The sequence below is a fragment of the Mustela putorius genome, unplaced genomic scaffold (assembly GCF_011764305.1).
Source record: "Mustela putorius furo isolate JIRA1106 unplaced genomic scaffold, ASM1176430v1.1 tig00000450_pilon_pilon_pilon, whole genome shotgun sequence".
NCBI lineage: Eukaryota > Metazoa > Chordata > Mammalia > Carnivora > Mustelidae > Mustela > Mustela putorius.
Genome location: NW_025421385.1, coordinates 6,534,235 through 6,553,113, shown reverse-complemented (window position 1 = coordinate 6,553,113; position 18,879 = coordinate 6,534,235). Strand labels below are relative to the sequence as shown.

Genomic DNA, 18,879 nt, shown 5'->3' with positions numbered 1-18,879 from the left:
TTGCAAATCATGTATCTGATAACAGTGTCTAGTATCCAGAATACATAAAGAATTCTTATACCTCAACAACAAGATAAACAACCCAATTAAAAAACAGGTAAAGAACTGAAGTGATAGTCCTCCAAACAGGTAACACAAATGGCAAATTAGCATGTAAGCTAACAGTCAACATCACTGGTCATTAGAGAAATGCAGATCAAAACCACAACGACATGAAACTTCAAAGCTAAGAGGATGGCTATTAAAAATCAAACAGAACAAAACAGGAAAATAACAAGTGTTGGAGAGGATATAAAGAAATAAAAACCCCTATAAGTTACTGGTAGGAATGCAAAACAGTACAGCAGCTATGGAAAATAGTTTGGTAGTTCCTCAAAAGGTTAAACATGGCATTATCCTGTGACCCAGAAATCGCACTCCTCAGTATACTGCTAAGAGAAATGAAAACATATCTCCCCCGAAACAAGTACACAAATGTTTACAGCAGGTTATTCCTAATAGCAAAAAGGTGGAAACAACACAAATGTCCATCAATGAATAAATGGAGAAGGAGATCATGGTATGTCTCTATAAGGGAATATTAGTCAGTCATAAAAAGGCATACAGGTACATGCCGTGACTCGGATGAACTTGCTTGCGGTGAAACAAGAACACAAGGTAACGTATTGTAAGATTTCTCTTATAGGAAGTATCTAGAATTGGTAAATCTGTAGAGGCAGACCATAGTGGTTGCCAGGAGATGGGGGCAAGGGGAAATTGGGCGGGATTATTAATGAATGTGGGGTAATGATATTTTTCTGGGATAATGAAAAAGTTCTGAAACTAGACAGAGGTGATGGTTATGCATAACATCGTGAAAGCATGAAATTCCACTGAATTATACACTTTAAGTGGTTAGTTGTATGTTAGGTGAATTTCACCTCAATTAAAAAAAAAACACATGTAACAACAGTAGTGTAATACAATTAAAGAATGCTCTGCAATGTTGAATGATGAAACAATTTAAAATATTAAATATTTCAGCTTTCATTTCCTTTAATTTCTTTTTTTATATACATTCTTTGATACACCTGTGTATGTGCTCACAGTTTTTACGAATAAGAGTACCAATTTAGAAATGTGACTAGTGCTGCTCTAGGTCCAGGGTAATCTAAAGCTTGCTGTGTAAATCCACAGACATACTTTGTGTACATTGGCTGAATAATATTTTACAATTTGTTTCCCATACTTCCATGCAGATGACGCATTTTCTAGGCCAACATAATTCCTTCCTACCTTAGGGTTTTATATTTTTTTGTGATCCAAACGTTGTTTCTTGCACAACCGGGATCAAATAGATATTTGACTTTTCAACCCTTCAGCCAGGGATTGAATTTATTGAAGATGGTTTTGCATCCACAATTCTTCCATTCTTAATTAGCATTAAAAATGGAGCAGAAAAAAAAAAGTGCCAGACTTACCCACACAAGGAAGAGAGTAGCCAAGCTGAGGGTCAGGGATGAACTGGCGGTCATTCAGTCTTGTCACACAGTATAAGTAGAAACAGTCTAAGCAAATCACGTGGCGGTGGTTGCACTGGAAAACCAGGACAGGGCTCCTGCGGAGGAAAAGACAGACATTTCCTCTAGTATTTCTGAGGGTGGAAAGGCAGCAGGTGTTCAGGGCACTTTGTAATGGTGCTGGGTGGCTTACGGCGTGCTCTGCTCCGTGTAAAGACCTGAAACTGCTCAGCACTGAGCACAGATCGATCAAAGCTACATCTTAAAAACTGGATGTACTTCATTAACTATCTAAAAGAGTGATTTTCCTAAATTTAAATTTTTTAATAGAACATATTTACCAATCAGCTGTTTAAGCCCAAGCTTGGATATACCTCTTTACAGAAGTCTTCTAGAAGCCTCAGAATTTGCAGTTGACCCACAAATCACCCCAGACATTTGCATGTATTTTTACCGATCCATAACTACATCACCGTATTGGTGACGTTTCTGCTCTTACGGACTGTGAGCTCGTTGAAAGTGGATACTGTGCTTACTTCACATTGATATTCTTGTAGTGCCAGGCATTGCAAGGTTTTAAATTAATGTTCCTTAAATTTAATTTTAATGATATATAAAATATGAACTTCCCTAAAGCCTTAAGAAAAACTATTGTTGTACCAAAATAGGTATGTTCAACAGTCACTCATATTTCATTGGCAAGCAGAAAAGTAGAATTCTGAAATAGAAATTATCTACCACAGATTCATTTCTTTAAGATTTTTGTCTATTGTGTCACTCCTCCACCCAAATACCCAATTTATTAAATAAAGGTTAGGCGCTTACTAAAAAACTGATATATGTAAATTCTAAAAAATTTGTATTCCCTTAAAATGCTTTTTGTATGGAAAAAAATCCCCCCAAATAATCATGTATTTTTGCTTGCAACTGGACCACATGATTTTATGACCAAAGAGACAAATGGAATATATTAATTCCACATTAGCCTCAAGGCCATTTTAATAGCAAGAGAATCATTAGAGCTTAGCGCATTAAACCTATTCTCAATATAATGACAACAAAATACAAAATATTTTTTTCATTTCATACATGATTCTTAACACATGGAAGAGCTCTTCCAAAGCCCTCCTCCCAAAACCACCTGAAATTTAACATTACTATTAGAACATGATTTCTTAACAATGAAAAGGTTTTCAAAATTCTGCTTTCCCACTTATTTCAAAGCAATATCTAATACAAAACAAAGTGAAAAAAATAACTCGGTATTTTAATGGCATGGGTCTACAGGGCAATGGTCAACTTAAGCTGAGTTAGAGCGTCCATAAATGTTTTATGTGCTTCTATTTTTCATCTCTGAACCCACCGACGTCCTTTCGGGGCCATCATCCCCATTTCCAGAGCCTTCTTCAATTAGGCATTGACTGTGTTTTGAACTTTCAACCCCTTCCCTTCTAATAATGTTCTGCGTGAAGACGATAAAACATAACACTGTCCCATTTCTACTGAGAGTCATACACACACACGTGCACAAGGACCCACATACCTTATTCACTCTGGGTGACCCTACTGAACTGCCACATTCTACCTCCTCCGCACAGCTAAGTTCTGTGAAAAATACTCTCCATTCTGCTTTCAGCAACATAGTTGACTAAGCCTTTAGAGATCCCTAATCTGCTATCAATGCAAGGAAACACTGAAGAAAATATTAGAACATTTATAAAAATGTTCCTATGTACAACAAGGTTAAAAAGAAAGCTTAGCAATTACCTTGCAGAAGGAAGAAAAAGAAAACTTATACAGTCAAAGCAGTCAGCCCGTGAACTACTGCCATGGTGTCCCGGAGAGACATGAAGGTACATGGTCAGTGGGCAGCCACTGGTCCAGCAAGTGTGTTCTTGCCCATCTCTTTTAAGGAAAAATGGAAGGGAGTTCTCTTTCATGTATGGACAACACCACACGTTCATGGTTTTTCCCTTCAGTTAAAATATGGTCCAGAAGAACCTTAGACCATGAAGATGACTCACGGAACATCAATGGTTCTACTGTACTGATGGCATCCTACTATTTAGAACAGATCACAAAGAAATGGTAATTACACGAGAGGCCCCATCTATGGGGTGTGGAGGGACACACTCAACAAAGTAAGGGACACAGTAGTCCATCTGCCCCTCCTTCTACTACACACACACACACACACACACACACACACAGAGCCACCGACAGAAGCGATCGCAGGCCCTGTGGAAACACAGGCTCTGGCTCCCACAGAGAGGAGCACATCCTCGTGGGGACTCAGGAGGAACCCTACTGAACTTTCCACTGCAGCCTCACTAGTCTGCTTCCGCCTCCTGGAGCCAAGATCTAGGTGGGCAGGAAACCGGTCAAGCTGCCAGGACTAATAATCATCATCAGGATGGCGAGAGCGGCTGCTGCACGCGGGGCGGGGGAGAATTCTCGTGGTATCTGGCTGGCCCACTGGGACACCTCGTGGCCCTCCCCTCTGGGATTTTAATGGCAAATGGACAAGGCAGCGGTGAAGGCAGCACTGAGAAGTGCAAGGACCAGGACCCAAGAGCCCTTATGATTTACCCGTTACGGCAGCTAATATCAAGGACCCTTATTATTACAAAAAATACGAGACATCAAAAAGAGCTTTAGGGAAAGTTTTCCTGGAACAAAAAGGAGCTGAAATGAAAGCAAGGAACAGTGTTTACCAAGGCCCAAGAGATGAAAACGTGTTCAGCACTGGCAGGGAGGGCAGGGGATCATGTTAAATCCCTCGAAGGAGGGTTCCTTCCTAGACACAGGGTGCCCCATGCAACCACGAGAAGCTAGAGTGTCAGTGACCAGAGAAGCCACATGCGTGTTTCTACACGACCACTACGGAAAAGAAAGACACTTACGAGCCTTGTACGGAGTTGCACATGTGGATAAGTCACTTGGGAGTTCTCACCATCCACCACTACCTCTGTGCAGTGAATTTAAATACACACACAGACTGATACGGAGAGATACAAAATAAAGATGTAGAAAAATGCGTATGTTGATGGACAGATTTGTCACAGACATAGATGTAGATGGGAGATGCGTATATTCAGATAGAATTATCAGCCCATTGGGTTTCTTGAAACAGTTTTGAGATAAGATTGCTCATCTCCTATGAAGAATATTCGTAGTATTTAGGAGAAAGTTAGGCAAGGGATAAGCATGACAACCCTAGAAACATTACTGGATTAATCATCTGAATGATCTGAGAAAATGAGTGAGAATCATTTCATGGCTGGAGGGACCACATAATTAACTTCCTAAGCACTAGGTAAGAAGAAGGCGGGAAAAACTAGGATTTATGATCACTGCTTTGGGTCAGGTACCTTGCTAGGAGCGTCACATAGGTTTTTCCACTGCAGCCTCCTAAAATAAAGTGCCCCCGCCCAGCCCCAGCCCACATCCTGTTCCACTCTCTGCCTCCAGCTGGCTTCCGGTTCTTACTCCTGGGCTCAAATTCTTTGTCACCCCATCTTTGATTTGGAGCCTTCACCGCCAAATCAAAATTCCAAATATCCTGGTGCAGTTCAAGAGACGACCTCGGAGGAGTCTGGCCTAGAATTGTCTCTCGTAGGGTCTCTCCTAATGTGCTCCAGACACTGTCTTCGCTTCTGTTCTCCTAAGTGTCTGTTCGCTTAAGTGTCTCCTAAATGGCGCTCTTGGCTGTCAGCAGTAAGTGAAAAGTCCCGAAGGGAAGGAGGGAACACTCGATTAACACTTTCACGACCCGGTCTCACCAGATTCAGCGGTGAGCGTGTGGCAGTTATGTCATCAACAGCCACTGACCACACCAGGGACCGCGGAAGAAAAGTCTCTCCTCTCCTAACTTCTCTGCTCCCATCCTTGTATTTTTCACTCCGTTACTCATCGAGCATCTACTTGGGCTGAGGTAGGCGCTTAACAAACACACGCGGAACACAGCGGCGTGGTTTTAAGTGTTACAAGTGCTGGGGAAACACGACACCGTCTGTCCAAATCCGGAACCCCCATATGTGTGGAGCGGGTATCAAAAGGAGGTCTGTGAGGTCATCAAACTCTGGCGCCGCAGAAGTTAGGAGGTCAGCAGACGAGGACGCATCAGGGTTGAGCTGAATTTAAGGGGGTGGAAGGATCGACATGGGGTGCCTGGAGACAAACGTGGATTCTGGGCAGGGCAGGAAGCATAGACGTCAGAAGGAATTCTTGGGACAGAAGAGCTGTCAGTTGGGCTGGCTGAGAGGATGTGTCCGGGAAAGAGAAGAAGTGAAAAGGTTGTGACGGTGGCAGGGGATACAAGGAGACAGGCCTCTAGGTCCTGGGACTCGCTGAGGCTTCTGAGGATGGGAACGGAGTGATGTTTTCGGAAGTTTGACTCTGAGAGACGTGTGGAGGAGAGCGGGCAGGTGTGAGAACTATTTGGAGGTCATTTTAATAACTCAGGCAGGAGTTACTCAGGAAGCACACTGGGGTGTGCCGAGGGTTCTAGAAATGGGCAAGGAGTGATCTTTCTGAGGAGAACCTGCCAGGACTCCTCTTCCCTTGGGTCTTTGTCCCTCCCTTCATTCCTCTGTGCCCTTTGCTCAAATTACATATAAATGTTAACTGATCAGTCTAGAAGATGGTGTTACCCCAAGCGGCCAGGCTACAGAGCAGTTAATCAAAGGTTAAATAAAGTTCTCAATCATATGGAAAAGGGATTATAAATGCTGCACTTGACATTACTGAAGAGTTACTATTATTTTGTAAAGTCAAAACTTTTAGTATAATTCAGGTATTTCATAGAAACTATAATGTAGCAAACAGGGTAATATGAAAAAATGTTTTAGAACTGCAGGTCCGTACATGTGGCTCTGGTTCCATCTGGAACAGGCTCTCCTTCATCAGGCACATCAGCTGCCCTTGACCGAAGCCTTCCTGCAGATGCAGCCCTGGGCACACGACTCTGCCCATGGGCAGCAGGAATGGCACACTCTGCGTGTGCAGCAGCCAGGGCAGGTGTAGGCGTCGGGACAGGTGTGGGCGTGGGGCAGGTGCTGGAACCGGGGCAGGTGCAGGCACTGGGGCAGGTACGGGCACCAGGGCAGGTGCAGGTGCGGGTGTAGGGGCAGGTGTGGGAACATCAGGGAGCAGGGGCAGTTGGGTCCCTTTCGGGACAAGGTAAGAATGGAGGCCCAAAGCGGGCGGCACAGGGAGACACGATGTGGGCTGAAGGCGTGGTTTTAAAGAGTTACTCGTAAGCAATGACTTGCCTGCTTTTACTAACGAAGTGATCCGAAGGCCCTTTGTTCACAGAATATCAGGCCTAATTGAAGGAATCTTAGTGAAAAGTATGGCAAACCACTCACATACATCACACAAAGCAGAATATTGTTACATAGTAAGTAGTCCAAACATTTACACGCTCATAAAATTAGCTCCCTGGTAGCTACAAAATAGCATCAGGGTTTTCATATTTATCTGATCAAATGTGTAGTTTCATCTGCTCCCTACCTCATTTGAGTGCGCGTGGGCTCTCTCTCTCCCTCCCTCCCCCACACTCTCTCTCTCTGCCAAAATCTATTTCTCTGTCTCTATCTACTTCTTTACCACAGGTATATCTTCATTTACACCTATTAAGAGGCTGTGGTTTCCAACTTCTCAGTGGAATGTGACACATCTCGAATGCAATGTCCCAGAATTTTTAAGATATATAAAGATAAGGAAGCAAGTCTAAACTCTAAAGGAAATAAAAATCTAATGAAGTGGGTAGGAAAGGGATACACATAATTGTAATATGGGACAGAACATTTTAAATTACATGAGCGACGTCAGAGACATTGTTGACAGGCTCTGCAGGAAGCAGCCTCCAGATACAGCCGTCCCCACCTCCTCCCTATCAACGGACTGAGCCGAGTAATCCACAGGCGATGTGCAGAAATGACAATGAGCGATTTCCAGGACTAGGTCTGAGAAAGCACTGTGGCTTCTCTGAGCTCTTTCCTGGGTCCCTTGCTCAAAGGAAAGGGACAGCCACGTAGTGGGGACACGGTGATCTTATGGAGAAGCTTCCACGGCAAGGAACTGGGGCGTGTCTCTTGCCATCAGCCAGCACTGGCTTGGCAGCCACCTGGGATCATCAGTCATGTCCAAAGCAGACCTGCAGGCACAAGACAAGCACTTGGGCTACTATGGGACACCCTGGCTACAGCTTCATGAGCTAGCCTGCACGAGAGCCCTCCCACCAAACTGTGCCCAAATTCCCGACCTGCGGAAACTGTGTGAGTCAACATTTGTGTTTGTTTAAAGCCACGAAGTTTTGGGGTAATTATTCTATGCAGCAATTTATAACTAATACAGGCTCAGAGGAGGACAAAATCACATTCAGAGAGCAATCAGAAAAGAATTCATTCAGAAGGATCAGATGGGGCGCCTGGGTGGCTCAGCTGGTTAAGCATCTGTCTTCAGCTCAGGTCATGATCTTATGGTCTCAAGACGGAGTCCCTCATTGGGCTCCCTGGTCAGCCGGAGGCTGATTCTCCCTCTGCCTGCTTCTCCCTCTGCTTGTGTTCTCTCTCTCTGATATATAAATAAATAAATAAATAAAATCTTTAAAAAGAGAAAAATGAAGAGGTATCAGGTTTCCAGGGCATGGAGATAGAAAAAAACTTTCCAGGTCAACAGAAGAGACTGGAATTGCAAAACTACAGAGCGTGGGAAAAGAATGCTGAGTTACCAAGCACAGCTGGTTTCTCCACTCACCCCAATGAAAAGCAAAATTATATAAAAATATATATTTAGGGATAATAGAATCATCTGAAATGCAATGAAAAGCAGCAAATGTTAGAATAAGAATATTAAGTACAAATCATTGAGGGGATAAAAATAAAATTTGCTTACTGGAGAGAGAAAGTTAGTCCTTGAATATAGCTAACACTTGACCCTTGAAAACTCACAAGTTGTTTTTATAATATTTCATTTGTGTAACAGGAACACAGATGTTATGCCCCAGTTAGCAATCTTTTAAAGCTCTTGGCAAACCCTCAGTATGGGAACAACTATGACTCCTGGGAATTTAATAAAGCATTAGATTAGATAAAAATAATTAGAGGAGGAAAGCTTTGCCACGAAGGAACCCGAATCTATCTTCCTAACAACTGTCACTTTAAATATCTTTTAGTTAGAACAACAATAAATAGACAATGACTACAATCTCAGAAACCAAATGCATTTTCATTTAATCTCTATCACCCACTAATTGCCCAAATGCACCACCGACAAAGGAGTATCCAGCATGGCGCCTGCCCTCAGAAATGCTAGAGATAACACTTTAGCCTATGCAAGTCCCGCGAGTTCATTACTGGAGTTAGCCAAGTGAGCAATCCCCGTCGCTGGAGAGGCCCCTGATCCAAGATGCTAATTGACAGACTCAATGTTAAGAAATTAAAATAAGCTTCAACAGTTGAATGACCTTTGAAATTCCATCCAGCAGCCAAGTTTAAAATCCTGAAGTAAGTTCCTTATCCATTAGTCTGCTTGGAATCAGAATCCTCTTATGGCGCTGGCAGAACCCAGACGAGCTCATTTACCACCACTTCCAATTTCTTCTTACTCCTTCTGCTCATGATCCCCCTATTTTATTCTGTCCACTTTGCTGCACAAAAAGGGGGTGGCGGAGGCTCTGTGAGCTTGCTCGTACAAGTCCCAGTATTTCAGCATGAACATCGCCAAGGTAAAGACTCTTTATTCAAGCCTACATTTTTGAACCATTGTCATCAAACCCTTCCACTAATTCTCTTGAAGTGCCTGACGCGGGACACTGTCCTTTGGGTGTCACTAAAGCCAACAAGCCACAGCCCTTTGTCTCAGGAGGTCATAGTCCTATGAGGCTGAAGACAAAAGGGCAATTATCTCAGGGTACAGTACAAGCCACCATCTGAGGAGTTTGGAAACCATCTAAGGAAGTCTGAGGTTAGTGTAGTGGGTCTCAAGGCTGTTCATGACTCATGTGTTCAGTCCATATAGAAAAAAGATACCAAACAAATGAAATGGCTTCCCTTGTTTATAGAAGCTTTGAATAAAATAATATATAAAATCATACAGTAAACTTGTTACCAATAAAATGAGAAGAAAATTCCCTTTTCCTCTTTAACATTCAGTAATTCTGTATCTCATCTGTGACATTAAATAGCAACTGAATTCAAGAGAACTCTAACCTCAGCATTTGTTCCAAATCTGACCCCCTGACCATGACTGGGCAAGCTCTCTTGTCATTAATGCACAATTTTATTTCTGGAAAGCCACCTGGTTTTATGTATCCTGGGGTTATGATACTCACCAAATTATTCTAAATTCTTGTATGTGCTCAGAATGCAACACCTAACAATTCCAAGGACATACTTTCAGCAGCAGAACTAAGCCTTGACCTCATGTGTGTTGTGGGTAACTACTATTTGCTAGGCCTTTCGTTGTGGGTAGGCAGGCCTTTTCAATAACATTTAACAGCTCCCATCAAGTCAAGGCATCCCCACTGATATGTTAACTTGTCCTATTTACTGTCATTAGAGAAAAAGAAAATTTCAAGAAGCAGCCACTCTGTTTCAGACCTGTTTATTTTGCACATATACTTAACTATTTTTGAGAGCCTACAGAGTAGGAGCTATAAAAATAGTTGAGTAAAAACACAGAGTAGCAAGACTGTAGTGCTTTCTACAGCAAATGGATTACATCTTCAAGCCCTGGTATAGTCTGAACTCCAGATGCATTAGCAATCAGTGTGGAGAAAACTTAAGTGAGCCCCCACACCGTGTCTTCCTCCCACTTTTACCACCACCACCAACCCAGTTCAATCAGCACACCTCAGCGATGTTTTTCTAAAGCAGCTTTCATCACGGTAGGTCTTGGCCAAAACCATGAACTAATTACCCAAAGTCAATTTTTTTTTTTTTTAAGATTTTGTTTATTTACTTGACAGACAGAGATCACAAGCAGGCAGAGAGGCAGGCAGAGAGAGAGAGGGGAAGCAGGCTCCCCGCTGAGCAGAGAGCCCAATGCAGGGCTCGATCCCAGGACCCTGGGATCATGAGCTGAGCCGAAGGCTGAGGCTTTAACCCACTGAGCCACCCAGGCGCCCCCCGAAGTCAATGTTTTAAGACCTCAGGTTTTCCTTCTTGTTTTCAGAGCTCTCCGTAGGGCTCCTCGTCCCACAGGACGTAGCTTCCAAATCGCCGTTCCCGAATACTTCCCAAGTAATTCTCTTCACACTTCAGAACAGAGCCTCCCTTTCCCCTTATGCTCGTGTACGTCTGTGCAAAATTCTTCCTATTTATCTTCATTTTCCCCTTTCAGGAAGCTGTTTGAATATAACTCCGGGGAGCTGATCCCCCCCACTCGCTTTCTAATTTCCCTTAAGGCTTCGGTTTACAAAGTAGTACTTTTCTATTCCACTGTGCTAGTACGCATCCTCATGCTGTTGTCTACCTGCTGTATGAGCTCAAGTTCAACACACAGTAGCGGGGAGACTGCTCCGCGCGGCTTCCCTTGCTTGATGTGGGGATGGGATACACCGTTTTTGCCCTCAGGGAATTCTGTCTAATGGGGAGATAACGAAGTCTGGGTTGCTCTGGTAAAAGCCTAATCCATTGTTGGTCAGGCAGAGAATGTTTCCCAAATGAAACAAAGCAAAACGAAGCAAAAAAAACACGAAGCTCCAAAGGGCAAGAATGAATTAGCATGACCAAGAAACTAGAGGGGAGTGAGGAAAACTTGGAATTAGGTAAGATTTGGAAGCCGTACCATACACCTCCATTTGATCTCCTCAGCATGTACTGAAGTTCCAAATTCCTCCAGAAATTAGAAATAAACCTAAGGCACAAGGACAGTGCTTCCACAAGCTACACACGCAAGCCCATGTTTTAGGTTTATATAACACTGGAACTGTGGCTGCATTAGGTTCCATTATTTATAACATTTTGAATCATTAATAATAAACAGGCGACACAAAACAGAAATATGAAGCCATGATTGCAAGAGGGAATTAATGGATTATTAATTTCCTCCAGATGGTATCAATCGTTGAAAATAATTACTTGATCTTAGTATAGCTTATATATGATATTTCCAAATTTAGTTACTGTTGACAGGTTGAGTCTAATAATAAACCAGTACATTCTAGAAGTGTTAGACTGTAAACATTATAACAACATATATTAGAATTAAAAAATAAACTTCATTCTTTTTGAAAACTTAGGTAAAGTTTTAGAAGGAAAGAGGTCAACCCCTTTTTGTAATAATTCATTACAATGATTTGGTTAACTGGCAACAATCCCAACTTTTCTTGCTAAGGCATTTATATTAGCAAACAGATGCCGCTAAATAATTGTAAACAGTGGGCAAATCATAATGAAATAATTGTTGCATGTAACAGTGAAATTAAAAATCCCAAGGGGTACCTGGCCCATGGGAGCAAAATGCATCTCATGAAAAATTATCTATCACATTACATGTTCCTATCCCCCAACTCATAGTGTTAATTTCGATTCTCAGGATTACGGCTATAAAAGGCCAAGAGCTGAATGTTGGATCTGCCGGAGTCCGAGAGTTCTGAGTTACCGTCTCCGAGCGGGCTCTGTTCAGACCGTCAGTGTGTACAGCTAGAGAAAGCTAAAACCCGCTCTCACGTAACATCCTCTCTGGGTCACGGCGACCGCGCGGACCTGTTGTGTGACACACCCCGGTAGTGGCCGCTGGGGAAGGTGGCTGAGCCACACCAGTTCCTGTGCCTACGCTCTTCGTTTTCCCTCTTGTGAGCACGGCTGAGTGTGCGGGTCCACAGCAACAGAATTCTGCTCAATAGAGAATGATGTGAAGACAGACCTTGTTTAGACAAGAACTTCCCTGTGAAATAAACTGTTCTCATGGGTCCCCAAATCTCCTGATGGGAAATATTAGTGTGCCAGGAGTCTGTCCAGTGGCTGTGACTGTTCAGAGCTATTTAACGCAACAAGTTATCGCCAAAGCGGAGTGGGTTTAAAAGGATGCGTCTTCTGCGGCAGCCCACAAAAACCCTGCACAGAGGACCTCTCGCTGGTCTTTCTTTCATTCTTAAAATGAATGAACAATGAATGCGACTAGAATGCTAGGCCTTTTATTCTTCTTACCAGAGAAATAGTATGAATCAGGTTCGCTAAAGGTCAGTAGTTTGGACTCACGAAATCGCCTACAGGATGGTAGACATTTGACAACAGTTCTACGGCAAAAATGCTTCAAAGTGAGGCGGTACCAGGACATTCCTGAGGTATCATTAGATGGATTCAGCATTAAAATATTAACATCATTTAAGAATGTGTAGAGTGTAGCTGGTAAAATTATTTTCCTCACTTGGTTTTTGGTCTTACAGATAGCCAGAAAAGCCTCCACAGCACGCCAAAATATTTCCCTAAAAGTAATAAAAATCAACATGACATAACGCTACAAATCCAAAATGAATTCACACAGCAAAGCAAGCTAAGGGAATTCACACAAAGACTTAGTGGCCTGGGCTGCACATCCCAAGAGCCTGGAGGCTGGGGTGGGGGGAGGTTCTGGAGGCCTGAGAGGGCTGTGCCAGGAGCAGGTTCAGAACGCAGCTTTGTTGGAAAGGGATCCTCGCAAAGGCAGGTTAGCCAGGGGTCTCTAAGACCTTTCGGATACCGAGATTCTAGAGTCTCTAGTGTGTGTGATCACAATTCTTCCTCATTGCAAGCTTGTGGAACTCAAACCTGCCTTGAAATTTGGTGCAAGAGACCAGTCCTACGTAGGATCCAGGCTTTACCTCTTGAACCAGTGTGCATGCTGCTTGTCAGGCTGAGAGTTTGAGGATTTCTAGAGACTTTGCTTTCTGGAAGACGTGCGGAGAGGGAGGCCCTGAGCCAGCATATTGAAAGGAAATCAGAAGAGCAGAGCTCAGTACTAAAAATCAGCAAAGAAAAACAAAACAAAACAAAAACAAAGCAACAAAGTATCTTGTAACTCTCAACAACTAAAAGCTAATTTAAAACTCTTTTTTCTTTTCTCTCTTTTTCTCCCCCCAAGTAAGGTCAGCTGGTGACTGGCGTCAGCTGGTGATGGAGCCAGAGACCAGGTGCCCTCTGCCGAGCGCTGTGCTCCCATGGACTGCCCCCCACCCCGCCCAGCCCCAAGAGACCCACCACAGCATAGAGTCAATTATTTGTTCATCCCTTTTCTTTCTGGACCAGAAGTTGGCAGACTCCAGCCAGGGGCTAAATCTGGCCCCCAGCCTGCTTTTGTAAACAAAGTTTTATGGAAACACAGCCATTTTCACACACTGGCTCCCGCTGCTTTTATCTATAAAGGCAGAGCGGGGCGGCTGTGACAGGGACTGCCTGGACCTCGAAGACCTTCCAGGAAAGGTTTCCTCTTCCAGCTCTTGAATCCATCAACCCAAGGGCTGCCTCTTGGTTTTCTGAGTGCCTGGCCTATGGCTGGTGTTTGGTAAATGCTTACGTTCTAAGTGGTCCACCGACTGCCTGGCTGGCGCACAGAAGGAGTATAAGTGAAGAGCGACACCAAGGAAGGCCAGCAGGAGGGTGCCAGAGAGCCGGAGATCGACGGCTCTGCAGGCGGCCAGGAGGGCCGTGCGTTTGAGCTCAGCCACCGATGCTACTTAAGGGGGGGTCGGGGGAGGCCTGAGGCAAGCACCACATTGACACGGGTCCCCAAACGGCACGCGGTGCGCACACCTGATGCGAGCGGGCTCTTGTGGGAAGGAATACTAGGGGAAAACTCCCTTCGGACGGCAGCACCTGGCGTGCTTGAAGAATTCAAAGCCAAGTCGGTGTGACAGGGACACACTGAGAAGCAAGGGGGGTGTGGAACGAGATGAAGCTCACGTGGACGGGAGGAGAAACGTAAAGTCTTCGTCTAGAGAATCAGGGATCGGGCTCTCAGGCAGAAGAATTCAACACAACGTTTTAAGCAATATGACGTCATTTTTGTCACTGCACTTTGTGCAATGTGTGGACTGCCACGTGGCAAGAAAGGGAGGGATCCCCGTGGATGTTGTCCTCCTGGGAGAGAAGATGCTGGTTTGGACCAAGCAGGGGAGCCGGAGAGACATGGACAGGTGGACAATTTGTCTGGGACGACAGAGCATTTGCAGGTCTCCTACTGAGTTCTTTTCCACGTCTGCTAACATTTGTTGATTTCTCCACTTTTAGGAAATCTCAAGACCATGCCCCCAAATCCAAGGGACCACTGTTAGATAATCAACGCCTCTCAAATAACTTCATACAAAAAAAATGCAAACTTTCCAGCGGCTTCCATGTAAATTTAACTCAAAATCTTTGCCTGGGGCCTACATTAAAAGGTAAAAAGTCTAGCAAAAATCTAAAAGCAGTACAATAATAAAAATTTGAAACTACGGTGCCAGTACTTGCCCTGGGAGATTTATTGATCTCCTACACGGTGCCAGGTGCTGGGCATGGCACAGGGCCCAGAACAAGGAGCAAAAGGTGCCCTGGAAGCCCACCATGGGCTGGAACAGGGGTCCCCAAGTCAGGTAAGGCTCTGGGAGACAGGATCTTCAAATGGGGTTGCTGACCCTCGAGATACCAGACGTATTTAGGAAGCAAAACTGGCAAGATTCAGAGGTTAATTAACTTGAGGCAGGAAGAAGACTCAGGCATGATGTCCAGCTTCTCTTTTTAAACATTTATCGGATCCTTCTAACGGACCGGGTTCCCTGCTAAGTGCTTTCTCTGCATTATTTATTTAATCCACTGAACTATAAAAGCCCCAGGAGAGTAGGGGCCCTTCTGTGTCTTCTCTCCTGTGATCTCACTACCTAACACGGGGCCTCGTATGCGAAGGAGTTCAAACGTGTTTGTTGAAAGCCGGACGGACATCTCCCCGTCCCATCCTTGCCACGACAACAAGGACAGTGAGATGTCCTGCCGTGGGGGGCACAGGTGAGGGCGCAGGGGCAGAGAGCTGGAAGACCTCTGGGTCCCAGAGCCAGGGAGCGACAAAGGAGGCCGCCAGAGCGACTTGGTCTGGCCCCACTCCTGTTCCTCAACCCTGCAGGACACCGCCTGGGCTGGCCCCGACATTGGTGACATTTGGTGATGCAGGACAAACACAACCAAGGAACCTGGACTGGAAATACAGGTAGGAGATTCCGATCAGTTCTAGACTCGCCGATTCCGAGATGTCCTTGGGATGTCATATGATCACATGCAGACATTGGTTCAGTATGTGCCCTTTCGACTCCGGAGAAAGCCTAGAGCTGGAAAAGGCTCTGGAGATCCGTCCACCAAGAGATGATGACTCTAGCCCTGTGGGCAGCTGAGATCACCCATGGACAGCATGAAGCTAGGAGAGGAGGGGGTCCGGAAGAGCCCCCGGAGAACACTGACATTACAGTGTCATTGGCTTGATGAAGTTTTCACTTTACTGAGCTATGCACAGGAAACAGTTGGACTTCTGCTGCAGTAACAGGTAATTTTGTGTTCTGGCAAGCAGGCCTGCTGAGCGGTGGGCTTCCAGCAACATCCAGATCCCATGACTTCTACTCACTTCCAGTTATTAAAATAATCTCACGCTAGCTACTGAGCCTTCAACCAGCCCGTCCTGAACTTCCCTCCCAGCCTGCACTCAGCTCTTGCCCCATGGGGACCAGAGAGGAGCCGCAGGTAGCGAAGCCACCGTGGCGGGGAAGGTCTGTTCACACTGGGCTGGCGCAGATTTGGTCAACCCAGTATCTGGGGGACAATGCAATGTCATGGAGGGATCCTCTTTTTCTTGATTTCCACAGAAATCTGCTTATGTGCAAGCAAATGATTGACTCTAAGGGTTAAACGGTGTACAAGACAGGTCTGTCTCACAATGAATTCGCAGAATCAGAGAGGCCAATGCCAACAAGAGCGGTGGGAGCAGGCTTGCTGAACCCGTCTACATGGCACGGAAAGCTCTTTGGAGGAAGAGCCTTATCCTCTGAACAAAAACCAGGGTGGTGCTTTTAAAGGCAAAGTTAGAGCATCCCCCTCCCCAATTCAATCCCCGTTACAGCTCCCCACATTACTCAGCATAAAGGCCCAAGTCTTTACAGTGGTCTAGCTCAGTCCTCCAATGCTGCCACCCCACCCCCCCGGGCCCTCATCTTCTCTTCTGCTCACTGTGGTTGGACCAGGTACCTCAAACCTGCCTGACATTCTCCTGCCTCAGGACCTTTGCACTGGCTCCTCCTTTTGCATGAATGCTTTCCCCCAGATATTCACAGGTCTCACATCCTGACTTCTTCCATCTCTTTCTCCAAATGTCTCCATCCAATAAGCCACTCCCAGACCACCCTACATAAAACAAGTCACCTCCCCCCATGACTTTGCACCCCCAAACCCCTTATCCCATTTTTTTCTACCTTCTGCAGTAGACTTGCACGATTATTTCCAATGCTTCCTCCTTCCCCGATCCCACACCCTTCCCCAGGTGAGTCTGCCCCTCCTCCCACTAGAAGCGGAGAACACTCCCGCAACCACTGACAGTGGGCTGAGCCACGTGGCTTTGTTTGGCCAAGGGGATGTGAGCGGCTATGATGCACTGAAGCACTTGAGAAGCACTGTGGGCTCAGGCTTGCCCTCTTGCATTCCTGCCTTTCCCAAGGAGAAGGCCCTCCCTGGGGTACCTTCTGGCTTGAGGATGGTGACACACACAGCCGACTAGAAACATCCACTGCCCAAGGAAGAGCTGAGCTAAGCCTGACCACAACCAGCCAAATGTAGGTGAAGCTTGGAGGGGTGAGGGAGAAATACTACTTATTGTCATGTGTCATTGAGATTCCATGGTTGTCCATTAGCTCTAGCCGACCCGTGCCCTTCCGTACATTTCCATCATTTATTATACATTCTGTTTATTGTCTGCCTCTTATCACCAGAATGTAAATCTCTCAGGTCAGAGATCTTGTCCGCTCACTGCTGTATCTCAGTGCCGGGCTCAGAGCAGGTGCTCCCTCTAAATGTGGTTCCTAAATGCAGCAAAGGTTCAAGTTAGATTGCCAGTTACCCGCCCTAAATAGGAGGGCTTTGTCCCAGTCCATTCCACTAAGAGGAAGGAAAGAAAGCTGAGCCAAGGGTGTGATGCACACACAGAGTCCGGGGTAGGCCTGCTGGAAGATTCCTGCCATGCTTCAGAAGTGACACAGCTCTCCTGGGACCCACCGCTGCTCCCCGGAAACAGCCAACAGGAGCTAGAATGACAGTGGTATGTGTGTGTGTGTGTGCGTGTGTGCGTGTGTGTACACTTTAGGGAATTCAATTTCAACAAAGTAGTTACTTCTTGAGCAATGCAGAGGCTCAGGAAGAATAACGGGGGCTCTGAGTACCTGCCCGTCTCCCAGCAGCTGGAGCCACCTGAGGGCTTGTAGGGAGACCGGAGAGGAGACGGTGCACCTGGGCAGAGGAGCCAGCAACCTTGACCTGGGACAGTCTGGTGATGGTCCAGTGACTGTGCCGTGCGTGTGCTGCCATGTGTTGTCAGGTTTCTACACGGAAACTCTGGGGTGGCTCAGGGGACATGTCCCTTTGACAGGCTGGTGGCCTTCTGCCCCAGATTGCAAGGACAGCTGTAATCTGCTTCTCTGCCACGGGTCTCTGATCCCCTCTCTGTCCCCTTCCTTCTCCTCATTGGTGAGGTTAGACCCACAAGGAGGAAGAGAAGGCAGGTATCTGGAAGGGCTGGACAAACCCTGTTGGGTTGCAGAGACTTGGGAAGGAGGCTGACGATTTACAGAAAACAACCTGTATGTCTATTTCAACAGCCCTTAGCTCCAGGTCCTGTGAGTGCTCTGCTGGGTCTGCAGCCCAACCTAGTACCGCACCGGCTTCTGGAGCTCTGCAGCCACAACAAAACCACTGCATCAAGTTTCAAGCATCTTCCAACACTTTGGTGGAAATTTCTAGATTCTATTTCCCCAAACGATTGCTGTTTCTTTGCTTTCCTGTAGCAAAAGGGCACGATCCATTACTCAACATTTAAAGCCCAGTACATATCAAACAATGGGCAGAAGATATGAACAGACACTTCTCCAATGAAGACATACAAATGGCTATCAGACACATGAAAAAATGTTCATCATCACTAGCCATCAGGGAGATTTAAATCAAAACCACATTGAGATACCACCTTACACCAGTTAGAATGGCCAAAATTAACAAAACAGGAAACAACATGTGTTGGAGAGGATGTGGAAAAAGGGGAACCCTCTTCCACTGTTGGTGGAAATGCAAATTGGTGCAACCTCTTTGGAGAACAGTGTGGAGATTCCTCAAGAAATTAAAAACAGAACTTCCCTATGACCCTGCAATTGCACTCCTGGGTATTTACTCCA

General features: G+C 45.4%; 1 protein-coding gene across 8 annotated transcripts in view; it reads right to left on the bottom strand.

Moving 5' to 3' along the window:
- The window catches only part of PRKN (parkin RBR E3 ubiquitin protein ligase), a 1,292,328-nt gene that overhangs the window by 399,065 nt on the left and 874,384 nt on the right, over positions 1-18,879 (bottom strand). For all 8 annotated transcript variants that reach the window (XM_045080284.1, XM_045080282.1, XM_045080285.1 and 5 more), the window contains one exon: positions 1,461-1,597. In XM_045080284.1, the coding sequence (XP_044936219.1) occupies positions 1,461-1,597 (137 nt within the window). The remainder of the gene's footprint in view (positions 1-1,460; positions 1,598-18,879) is intronic.